Source organism: Anabrus simplex, chromosome 3 (assembly GCF_040414725.1).
Source record: "Anabrus simplex isolate iqAnaSimp1 chromosome 3, ASM4041472v1, whole genome shotgun sequence".
NCBI classification, from domain to species: Eukaryota; Metazoa; Arthropoda; class Insecta; order Orthoptera; family Tettigoniidae; genus Anabrus; species Anabrus simplex.
The window spans coordinates 83,133,326-83,146,656 of NC_090267.1; the positions used below are offsets into that span (position 1 = coordinate 83,133,326).

The 13,331-nt window shown below is 35.6% G+C and overlaps 1 protein-coding gene across 4 annotated transcripts in view; it reads right to left on the reverse strand.

The window, feature by feature from the left end:
• Positions 1-4,856: 4,856 nt before the first annotated feature.
• Cul5 (cullin 5) overlaps positions 4,857-13,331 on the reverse strand; it is a 277,814-nt gene continuing 269,339 nt past the window's right edge. For all 4 annotated transcript variants that reach the window (XM_067142608.2, XM_067142605.2, XM_067142607.2 and 1 more), the window contains one exon: positions 4,857-5,768. In XM_067142608.2, the coding sequence (XP_066998709.1) occupies positions 5,574-5,768 (195 nt within the window). In that variant the 3' untranslated portion in view covers positions 4,857-5,573. The remainder of the gene's footprint in view (positions 5,769-13,331) is intronic.

Here is a 13,331-nt window from a genome sequence, read left to right on the forward strand (position 1 = left end):
CCCCCCAGTGTAGTGAATTGAGATTTTCTGACTCATCGAGTACTCCTATTAAACAGATGAGTAAAAGGGCATAGTTTTTGCCCTAGGACTCTACACTATTCCCCCCCACCCCAAATTAAAGTGTGTTCACGGCTCATGATTGTCTGCGGCCTGGTCACTGGACTGTTAGATAGGCAGCATAATACTGTTCGTTAAAAGTGAGAAAATGTGCTGTTTTTCATTTGATTGAGTATTTCATATGATAGCATTGCTTTTAATCGTGGCATTCCTACTGGCGTCATTGTAATGATCTTTGTTGATTTCAATTGGGAAAACCACTGAGACAGTCTTTCTGAGGATGTAAAAAGGCAAGTGGAGAGTGAGTGACTGCCAATGTAATGAAAACTCCCCAACTTGACTGTGACTGATGGTAGGCAAGACGGCCTACCATTACAATGAAAATTCCCCGACCCAGTTTTCACATAAGAAAATACGGTTGGTGACTTCCCCGTAGCATCTCTATGATAACGTTAAGAGCTATGCAATTTAATGCAATCTTACTCACAATGTGAACACTAACCTAGAATTCTGTATACAATGTAGGATTCCGTAGCAAAGCACGGGTACATCAGCTAGTTTTTCACTGAAATTTTTATGACTGTCAATTATGCTTGCCATCAATGTTATCCTTAGCTGACTTCTTTGCTAGATTCAATTTCCTGGTAAGTTCCTTCGAATTCTCCTTACTTCCATAGCCAATTCTAACTATATCTTTCCAACCTGCACCTCCTTCTTAGTCTCTTCATGTTCTTGAGGATACATGACATACTCTTGCTAAAGGAATATTAAGAGCAACTTAAATAAAAATTCTATCCAAACTCTAAGGTAGTTTCCAACTTTATCTGCCAGACCAACAGTTGTAAAGTCATTAATGGGAAAGGTGAGCTATGCCTTCCAACAGTGTTAGGTGATGTATTTGTGGAACAATGAATCCTCGACTTAGAGAGGAAACTCCTAGCATGCATGAGCACAAGTCATTGTAGGGTATACCTATACCAATTTTTCATTCAAGTCTTACAGAGATGGATAGAAGGAACAGCTGAAGGAACACCAAATAGGACAAACATAAGGACAGGTCAGTGTGAAGAGAGAGCGACAGAAAGAGGAGACAAGGACAAACATAAAAACACAAGAGGACAAGGACAATCTCCAAACACTGCCATCTTCGGAGAGATAGGCTCCCACAGCATCAATCCCAGTTCTTCTACATCCATCATTCAAGCGATCACTCTACAAATTGAGTGAATGAATAATAACCACATTAATGGGATGCCTCATCTTGAAAAGGAAAGGCACAATTATAGCATTTTCAAGCTATGACGAAGAAATAAAAATAAAAAAAGAAACAGAATAACTGACACTAGTACATGGCAGAACAACCAGATAATTCTTCAGCTGGACACAGATGTAAAGAACAGCTCCCTTACTATTCCTTTCTGTATTACTGATTACTGTGACAAAGGGATATACACTATCTGAAATTGCACTGTCGTCCAAAACAATGTTTCCTTTCGTCCCTCACTGCTGCTTCCTATTTTTATTGCTAAGTTAATACAGTTTCCTTGGTATAAGTTGTTATTTGGCTATCCATCACTGATAATCAATCCAAAGGTAGCATGAAGAGCATGCTCGTTCCCTACATTCTCTTTGTACACGCCCTTTACAATGTCAAATAAATATGACATATATGTATCATTATGAAATACCGGTACCATATTCAATAGTTTTCAAAGAAGAATGTTCCCATTTGCGCATACATGAAAACAAACCTGGTGAATGAAGTTGTATTATTTTAAAGCAGCCATAGAAATAATAAAACACTACATGGCTTACGATTCCCTACTTAATTGCTATATTGCCATTTGAAGTGTTAATTTTGTCCAATTTTGTGACAATATGCCAAAATGATAATAAGATGCAGAGTAGTAGTTGACAATTAGGTTCAATGGACAGGGTGTTTGACCTTAGGACATGAGTCTGAGAATGTCACCAACTAACTCATTCATAACAATGATAGCTAAATCAAGATGGAAGAGAAAGAGTGACTTGCCAAGGCAAGGAGGAATTTGCCTCTTTGTATGTGCTTTCTGATCTTTATTTTTACTCTTCCAACTTGATTGTCACATTCCCTGTAGACTGCCATATTTCACTCCAACTGTAAGAACTACGAAGACATTTTTTAACTACATTCAAACCATTTACTGACAAGAAGAAATCCATAATTATGGGGTTATTGATTTTGCAGGTTGATCTAAAATAAAGATCAACAGATATGTGTGTCTGTGGGTTTATACCGTTGGCCGTTACTGAATTAGAAAATGAATGATCCTTTAAATTTAATAGTCTGTATACATGCTGACAATTTGCATATGAATATCTTTAGTACCACTGGTGTAATGTTTAGCATTTCTGACTTCCATGTGGGCATCTCGGGTTCGAGGAGTGCCAGCCCCTCATTTTTACTTTTTCTTTCCCTCTCCATTGATGAGTACTAATTTTGTTACAAAATACAAAGTATACTATTTCACTAATTATAAAACAAAAATGTGTCCATCTACTAATAAATGTTTACTTCATGATGTATTTGAAGATTATACATAAGTACGTTACACCTTATAACATTAATCGATACTTACTTTCTCACAATTTAAGGAACTGCCAATAAAAATATGACCAACTTGTATAATTAACATTGGAAATAAAACTTTCCCCAAACAATTCACTATATGGGTGCTTTTTTTGTTTTCATTTCTTCTGATTCTTCTTTTGAACAGTTTCACTATCTCTCCATCTCTTGTCATAACTGCAGCAGTGGTAACAAGAATAACAGAAAAAGTGAAGATTAGTCTAGTTGTGAGTGGCAAGATGGGACCAATAGTGAACAACTTTGTGGTACAGTTGTACTAAATTTGTGCATTTCCTAGTCTGCATGGACAAAAAAAAAAAAGTGAGGGACATCCGTGTGGAAGTTGAGGACGCTGACCACTAGAAGAGCAGTGCTACAGGTACTCATATGCAAAGTGCCAACGTGTAATTAAATTTAAAGGGCAATTTTCTCATAAAACAAGGATAACAACACAAACCCTTGGACCCAGATGCAGTTTATTTTTAACCTGGATCAACCATCCAAAGTTTGAATGAAATTTGTGACCCCTCAGCTGTGGCCTCCCCTTGTGTGTGGATTTCTAACCTTTTAATCAAGACAATTAAAACATATCATCCGATTTCTAGCATATGCATTTTTTAAAGCCAATACTTGTACATTTAAGCAATGTTTCGGAACGACTATATATATAGATAGACACAGCAGATCGTTGGAAGTTTCCTATTAAAAATGACAAAATAATGCTTTTCACTGAGACCACTTGCCATTTCCTCCCCTATTACTTATCCAACTTTTTCAGTTTATGTCCAAATGATGATCCTATTTATTAATAACGGTGCGAGTAATTGTCTTCTCCAGGAGTATAGCCGACTCAAGATGTCGGCTTCATTACGCTGCGGTTGAAGATGATAGAAGAAGGTTCCTTTGCCTAGTTTGAGGGTTGTAATGATTCACAGATTAGCAACTGTAGAATATATATATATATATATTTTTTTTTTTTTTTGCTAGTTGCTTAACGTCGCACCGACACAGATAGGTCTTATGGCGACGATGGGACAAGGAAGAGCTAGGAGTGGGAAGGAAGCGGCCGTGGCCTTAATTAAGGTACAGCCCCAGCATTTGCCTGGTGTGAAAATGGGAAACCACGGAAAACAATTTTCAGGGCTGCCGATAGTGGGGTTCGAACCTACTATCTCCCGAATACTGGATACTGGCCGCACTTAAGCGACTGCAGCTATCGAGCTCAGTAACTGTAGAATACATGGCCATACTGATCAAATGAAGATAATTATGTATCCTGAAGTCGTTGCTTACGTGAACAGCATTGTGCCAACACCAGAAGGAAAGTACTATCACTGCTCGAGATAATATCAGGGAGCCAATGAAAAGGAACCCCCAGGTGTTGCCTTAGCCCTGACATTAGGTGTGCCTGCCGCAGGTATGCTGCACCAACATGGGGTATCTCTCCACGGTTGAGTGTCGCCGTGAATGAAAATGCAAGGATTGTGTCTGGATGCCTGATGCCAACTCCAGTACAAAACTACTACATCCACTGACTGGAATAGTACCACCTTACATCTGTAGAGAAGTTTCTGTTGATTTGGAGGAGAGGAAGCATCAGACGAATCCCACTAGTTGATGGTGATATTCAGTGTGAGTGTAATGCTGTGTAAGATCCAGACCATTTGATTGATGACCTGTACAAACCTAGAATTTCCCTGTACAGTTCAAGATATTGTGCAAGCCAATAAAGTAGCCATATCTATTGCTACGTTTTGGAATAGAGTTTGATCGGACACGTGAATATGTTTACCTAGTATTGCATTTTATCATAATTAATAAAAAAATTAGGCTGAACATGAGTGACGTTTAGTTGAAAATAGAATACTAATAAAATGACACTGATTTTTAAAAAGACATAATGTCAACAAATCCGGTATAGTATAATGAAGATAATCTCAAGGTTGTTAATGCTAACTACTGAAATGGAACGAGGCATGTTTAATGTACATAACTAATTTTCTTCCTATAAAATATTTACCTTAACTTATAACCTCAGAGTTATGAGGACTCATTTGAAATTCAGACTCATCAAGGATTTTCACAAATAGGCTCTCATTCAATACATGTATGTTAATGAATTGTTCAAAGGTCTATACACAATCATAACCACTGTTCACATATGAACTGAGAACAAAATTAACACTTCATCTTACAATTAAAGCTAGTTTTATTATTTCTTAAGGTAGTATTAACTAGAACACCACACACCAGGTGAGATTCATCAACAATATTGGTGTGAAAAGAATGCTGCGAGTGTGAAGAAATGATACAAAAGTGCCAAATATATTTGACAATTTCATTTGGTCAATATTATGGATAGAGGAACAGACACTGTATAAGTACTGACATTAATCCATGTCATCTCTTCCTTCCACGACTATATCACTGTATCCATGTTCACACAGGCCCAAACATGGCAAAATTCAGTGGGCAATCGTTACACAACACACACTGTTTATTGCTGGAAACTGATGCTACCTTTGCCTGTCTGGAAGACACTCAGTGCTACTAACACTACTCTGTAAGAAAATAAATTAAAATTTCATAAATCTTAAATGGAAAATTCACTGAAATTTGAGTTATGTGACCATAAAACCATTATAAAATAATGAAACCAAGATGGCAGTTGTCACATAAGAGTAGCGGAAGGAAGAAGAGCAACTTGAGATTTACGAGACAGAGGTAGATGTTGTTATACTCTCTCGGAAAAACCTTCCTTCCCCTTTTGACGATCGATACCTCCACTACCACCAACGTCAATAAAAATCTTGTATTCTTCAATTAGCTATGTACATGGTATAGAGCCAATGGCAGTGGAGGTTGACCTCTGATATAAGATAAAGCTAGCCGATGCTGTGTGTATGCCTCACGCCATATAAATGAAAGTATTGATATCGTCTTCGTCTCTCCTCATATATTTATGTTCTATCAACCACTCAATCTGCTCCTTGATCATTTTTTTGCTTGGCAGGAACATATTTTTTAAAATGTCCACAAGTTCTGTCTGCAGCTGGACGTTGGAGATGCGCTTCCTCATCTTAAGAATCTTGATAATAGCCTCCTAAAGAGAAAACAGAAAATTCATTAATATCATGACTAGGGCTGGATAGTCCTGAAATATGGCTGCAAATATACCAAAAAATTGAAATATGCATAGAAATACCTAAAATAAGTAGTATGTTCTTATAAACAATATTTTGCAATGACATTTACCTTTTTTTTCTATAGACAGACATAGGATATATGCAAATTAGAAACAGATTTTAACCTTTTGTTGAATTAAAAGTGCACAGAATAACACAAGAATTTTGCTAGGAGACAATTCTTTACAGCAGAAAATATTATCAGACAGTATCATCATGTTACGAGAAAGACCTTTCTACATTACATAGATACATACAGTATTTGTATTTCAGGTTTTTCATCATGTATTTGTATAGCTCCTGACTAGAGTAAATTAATACTGTAACCGTACGTATGTACGATCCCCGAATTTTTAGGTTAGGAAATTTTTGTATATAGTTTGTAATGTTAAAATCATGTAATTTTGTTTATTTAGAATGTAAAAATGTAATATTATAAGAAGAATGTGTAGTTAGGGAATATTGCATATGTGCATCATTATATTTTGTATAAATTTCCGTTTGGGTAAGAGTCTGTAAATATGGCCTAGCCGTAAGGATTGTGCAACCGGGAAAACTGCGACTATATCGGGAAGGACGGTTGAAGTCAGTAGGATGTGTTGCAACAAGTGGCTTGGAAACATGGGGTATGGCAGGTAGTATAGGCTGAAGAATTGGTGTGGATCAATGTGGATGTACGTGAGTGGACGTTCAATGTCACATCAGACGCACGATAGCCGATACGAGGGCTTTGTTTTAAGCGAGGTTGGGTTGACTGAGTGACGTGTCAAGAAGTGCCTGTGAGAGTGTTACTACCTATAAACTTTCCAGGACGCTATAGCCACGTGTAGCAAGCCTATATAAGCAGGTACGCGTGTGCGGCAAGTCATCCTAATGCTGTTTCTGTCTCTGATTCTGTGTGTTTCTCACTCGGACCGGCGCGCGGGAGTTACTTTGCGCATAGTCCTAGGCAATGTTGTATTGTTCTTGAGTATCGTTTTCGGAGTGAGCACGCTATATATTGCTGATGCTAATGAGTTTCTGGTGGCTGTTAGGTCAGAGACGCTACTTAAGTGTTTATTTGTAACTCCAACTCTGTATAATAGTTGGACTACAATTCTTCGACGAGATTATGTACAGTGGATGTGGTGATGCGTACAGAATCGAGATTCGGTAGTGGATGTGTGTTTGAGCACAGAGCTGATTCTTGGTCGAGAAAATCGTCGGCCGAGTATCCACTTTCAGTTGCAGAAACCTGAGGCGTTACACCAACCTGTGCGACACTCGAGAAGAACTCAAGACGTCGATGAAGTGTGTAAATAAGGTTAGGGATGCTCTTCGTAAAGAAGGTTGCATCCGTACGTAGAGAAAGTCGTCGTACTTTTCTCTACCAGAATACGATTTTTGGTCTGCAAAAGTAGAGTGCAGTGTGACTCTTACTTGGAGGTATATTAAGAAATGTATATATAGTATCAATAATTTTATTGATGGTTTGTAGTGTGTATATTTGCCTTTGTAAATGACAAACGAGGTGGTCTCGTCAAGTAATGATTTGGTTGTTGTTAGTAGTGTGTGTATTTGCCTTTGTAAACGACAAACGAGTAGGTCTCGTGAAGTAATGATTTGATGTCTTGATTAATAAATTTCATGATGTTCCGTATTGATATCTATAGTATGTCATAGAAAGAAAGAGATCCACCTTATCAATACTAAATTTAATAATGTTTTTTAAAACAGGACCAGTTTCGACTTATCACAAGTCATCCTCAGCTGTCATTTACATACACATTAGAATACATGTTTTAACAGTTGTATCTTACAAATAAACATGTCATGTTTGATAGACATTAGGTAGTATGTCTAGAAGTGCAATTCTGCTTCTTACGTCTAAGTTTAGAGGATATTTATCTTTAATACATTAAAAGAATTATAACACATGATAAAATTTGTTGTTTACACCTGACCTTGAATATAGCATTAACGTTCAAATTTTACTAGTAATAGTTCTTTAAAAGGGCTTTCATATTGCGTTGTTTTTAGTCGACTAAATATGCTTAAATGTAACCACATGTGCTTATACAGTATACTTTTTATAGGCTTAGACTTTGTCAAAATGAGTAATGTGAATTCGAAGATGAAATTACAATAACAAAGTGAAATGCGTTTGAAATAATAGTAAGCTAGGTAATTGTAACCTCTGTTGAATGACTCCTGCAATTATATGCTATTTAAAATACATTTCATGCAAAGAAGACATTAGCACACTTCAATATATAAAAGTTGAAAGGTATAAGACAATCATATACGTTATGTGAAATTCATATGAAGTATTGTTCTTTCTTCATGCGTATGTGTCAATTTCAAACGGGGTAGTATACTTTATATAAACTTTGTCAAATTAAATAATGTGAATCTGAATTTGAGATTGCGTTGAGAAATGAAATGCCAGGTAATTAAAACCTGTATTGAATGACCTCTTTAAAACAGACACGAAGAACGGAACCCATGATTCCTAATATAAATAAGATTACCTCATCCCAACCTAATTCTGACATTGAACATAATTTCCATCCTTCGATCAAAAATCTCACAAATACAGTATTCGATGAAACAGAAACTGAAATTTTGAGTAAGGGTCCGAAACATAATTGGGGCAATACCTCAGTTTTACAAAATATCACAACTACCACCGCGGAAACTGAACTTGCATTACAGAAAATTCCATATGACCTACGAGATGAAGTAAAACACGACATCGCAAAAAGACTACCACAGTATATCAAGAAATTACAAGAAAATAGTTCACACAATAAAAAAATTAATATAACACACATAAATAGACTAAACAACAAGATAAAACAAAACAATCTGGTCGTAACTAAAGCGGACAAAGGCAACACCACAGTAGTCATTGACAAAAATGTATACATTCAAAAAACAAAAGAAGTTTTCAATAACGACACTTTTCGGATCATACGCAAGGACCCTACAAATATAATACAAAGAAATCTCAAGACTCTACTTAAAAACACGCACCTACTACTTACCGAAACTGAAGCACAAAATCTCATAGTCATGAACCCCCAACTACTGAATGCAAAAGCTTTTCCAAAAATACATAAGGACAACATACCCATGAGACCCATAGTAAATTACAGAGCAAGTCCTACATGTAAATTATCGCAATTCATCCAAAAATTCCTCAAAAAACATTATTCATTTCAAGCCAATAAAACTATACGCAATTCAGTAGACTTCTGCAACAAAACTAAAGAGCTACAACTAGAACGATACCATTCCTTAGCGTCATATGACATTACCAATATGTACCCCAATATCCCCACTAAAAAAACTATAGATATAATCTCATCCAACCTCAAAACTTACAGTAAACTAAGTAATTTAGAAATTGAGGAATTCATAATAATTTTAGAATTTGCCGTCAATAACAACTTTTTTAAGTTCCATGACACAATTTATCAACAACTAGGTTTACCAATGGGTTCTCCCGCCTCCGGTATAATTGCTGAAATATATTTAGACCACCTTGAATACAACTCAATCAGTACAATAAACGGAATATTCTTTTGGTGCCGTTTTGTTGATGACGTATTTGCTATCATAGATAATAGACTAACTAATGACAACACTTTGTTAGACAAATTAAACACCATAGACCCACATATACAATTTACAAAAGAATCAGAAAACAACTGCAAACTGAACTATCTCGATTTGACCATTACTAGACAAGACAATCATTTATCTTTCAAAATTTATCGCAAGCCCACCCATACAATAAATACAATAGCAACAGACTCCATTCATCCTAGCTCCCATAAAAAAGCAGCATATTACAGTATGGTTTATAGAGCCTTTAACATACCGCTTTCAAAAACAGATTTTAATGAAGAGATACATTTAATCCAAGAAATAGCAAGAAAAAATGGATACAAGAAAGATACAGTCAATTCAATCATTCATAAATTCAAATCAAAACCCAAAACTAAATTATCAAAAATGGACAAACCTAAGAAAAACTACGCAACCTTTACATTTAATAACACGCACATATACTCGTTAACCAACATTAAAAAAAACATAACCTTGAAATAGCCTACAGGACTACACATAACAGCAACATCATCATACATAACACAAAAACTATCAACAATAACAACAAATACCTTCGTTCTGGAGTTTACCGTATCCGCTGCAATAACTGCCTAACAAGCTACATAGGATGTACAGGCAGAAACTTTACTATCACATACAACGAACACGTCAATGCCATAAAACACAACCATTTTTCGGCAATAGGACAACACATGGTTGATTACAAACATAACTTTACTAATATAGATAATGACATGATAATATTAAGCACAAACCCCAAAGGACCCTTACTCAATATTACTGAAGAACTATATTTAACACTAGACCAATATGCCAACCCTAATTATAACATTAATGAAATAACAGATAAAACCAATATTTTATTTAATAAAATCATCCCTTTTATAAAAAAACTATTATCTGAGAACAGTCAATAAACAACACCATGCGCAATCCACAGCGCAGAAGAAAGACACGACTAACTCCACCTCTACACAGTTAGCAACTCCCCTTCCCCACCCCTCCATTCCTCTCTCTCGACACACACACACACACACACACACACACACACACACACACACACACACACGCGCGCACACACACGCACGCGCGCGCGCGCGCGCGCACACGCGCACGTACGTACGTTTAACATTCTAATATGCTTCTAATTGATTTCATTTACTTTTTACAGATAGTTAGCAAGTATCATAGACCGAAAAAGAACCACCCACAACAACACCTTTCATGACCCCAGCAGCACATTCATCTTCAATCTTTATATTTAACAAGACAATATAAGTTTATAGTGATTGGACTTTAGCAAATAGTGACCAATAGTGCCCCATTTGAACTTGGCATGTACACGTGAAGAACAGTACTTCATATGAAGATTTACAAATTTGCAGGACTGCCTCTTACCTTTTAACTTGCATATTGAAATGTACCATTGTCTTATGTTTCATTTAATGTATTTTACACAGTATATATTTTAAAAAAAAGAAGAGGTCATTCAATACAGGTTTTAAATTACCTGGCATTTCATTTCTCAACGCAATCTCAAATTCAGATTCACATTATTTAATTTGACAAAGTTTATATAAAGTATACTACCCCATTTGAAATTGACGCATACGCATGAAGAAAGAACAATACTTCATATGAATTTCACATAACGTATATGATTGTCTTATACCTTTCAACTTTTATATATTGAAGTGTGCTAATGTCTTCTTTGCATGAAATGTATTTTAAATAGCATATAATTGCAGGAGTCATTCAACAGAGGTTACAATTACCTAGCTTTCTATTATTTCAAACGCATTTCACTTTGTTATTGTAATTTCACCTTCGAATTCACATTACTCATTTTGACAAAGTCTAAGCCTAATAAAAAGTATACTGTATAAGCACATGTGGTTACATTTAAGCATATTTAGTCGACTAAAAACAACGCAATATGAAAGCCCTTTTAAAGAACTATTACTAGTAAAATTTGAACGTTAATGCTATATTCAAGGTCAGGTGTAAACAACAAATTTTATCATGTGTTATAATTCTTTTAATGTATTAAAGATAAATATCCTCTAAACTTAGACGTAAGAAGCAGAATTTCACTTCTAGACATACTACCTAATGTCTATCAAACCTGACATGTTTATTTGTAAGATATAACTGTTAAAACATGTATTCTAATGTGTATGTAAATGACAGCTGAGGATGACTTGTGATAAGTCGAAACCGGTCCTGTTTTAAAAAACATTATTAAATTTAGTATTGATAAGGTGGATCTCTTTCTTTCTATGACATAATGATTTGATGGTTGTTAGTGGTGTGTATATTTGCCTTTGTAAACGACAAACGAGTAAGTTACAAGGATCCACAGTTCTCCTAGATCAAAACACATACATTCAAAAACAGAAGACTTTTTTAAGGACAAAATATACACAATAGTCAACAAAGATCCAACCAAGAGAATTCAGCGAAATCTAAAAACTCTAATAAGAAGTTCTAACTTTCTTTTCAATGAACAAGAACAACAAAAACTTTTTAACATGAACCCTAGTATTCCGACAGCCAGAGCCTTACCAAAGATTCATAAGAAGGACATCCCAATACGCCCTATCATAAACTGTAGAAACAGCCCCACCTATAAAGTATCAAAATTCATTCACGGCTTCCTAAAAAAAACATTACATATTCAATAATAAACATCCTTTAAAAAATTCATTCACTTTTTGCGAAATTTTAAACGAGTTCAAGCTGCGACCCAATCACTCAATGTGCTCCTATGACGTCGTAAATATGTACCCAAACATCCCTACCAAAGAAACTGTAAGAATCATCAGTGATAATATCAATAAACACAGCGGCCTTAGTAAGATGGAAATTGAAGAATTCATGAAGATATTAAATTTTGTCTTAAGCAACAACTTTTTCTCTTTCAATGGAAAGTTTTACCAACAAACAGGCTTAGCGATGGGCGACCCTCTTTCTGGCATCTTAGCAGACATTTATACGGACACAATAGAACACACAAAAATTATAACACAAATAAAAGGCGTATGTTTATGGCTGAGATTTGTAGACGATACTTTCATAATTTTCGACAAAGATGTCACTAATAGTGACGAGATCTTGGAGTCCCTAAACAAAATAGACCCCAATATTAAGTTTACTAAAGAGGATGAGGTTAGGAACTCATTAAACTTTTTGGACTTAACTATTACACGCGGACAACTATTATGAATTCATCCCTACACCCCAAGTCCCAAAAACAAACCTCTTTCTATAATTTAATTTATAGAGCTTTAAAAATTCCTCTTTCTCCCAACAATTTAAAAATTGGAACTGAAGTACATAAGGAATCTTGCTCAACTCAACGGGTTTAAAATAGATATGGTCAACCGTTTGATTTATAAAATCAAAATTAAATTGTCCACTAACCTCGTCCCAGAAAAACCTAAAAAAACTAGTTTCGCCACATTTACATATAACAACCCAGCCATCCATCAGATCACAAATACTTTAAAGAAGCACAATATCAATATAGCCTTCAGGACAGTTAACACCAATCGAAACATATTTTTTAACCACAACAAGGTCAATTACAATAGCAACCATTATTCAAGGTCCGGCATATATAAACTAACATGTACACAATGTGATTTTTCTTATATCGGACAGACTGGCCGGAGCTTTAACACGAGATATCTGGAACATTATAACGCTCAAAAACACAATAAGTACTCAGCGATGAGCCAACATATGAGAGAAACGGGCCATCACTTTACATCCATAGAGAAAGATCTTACCATCATTAGAAGCATAGGTAAAGGGAAATTAATGAATGAACTGGAAAATCTACACATCTTTCTAGACCAAACCTA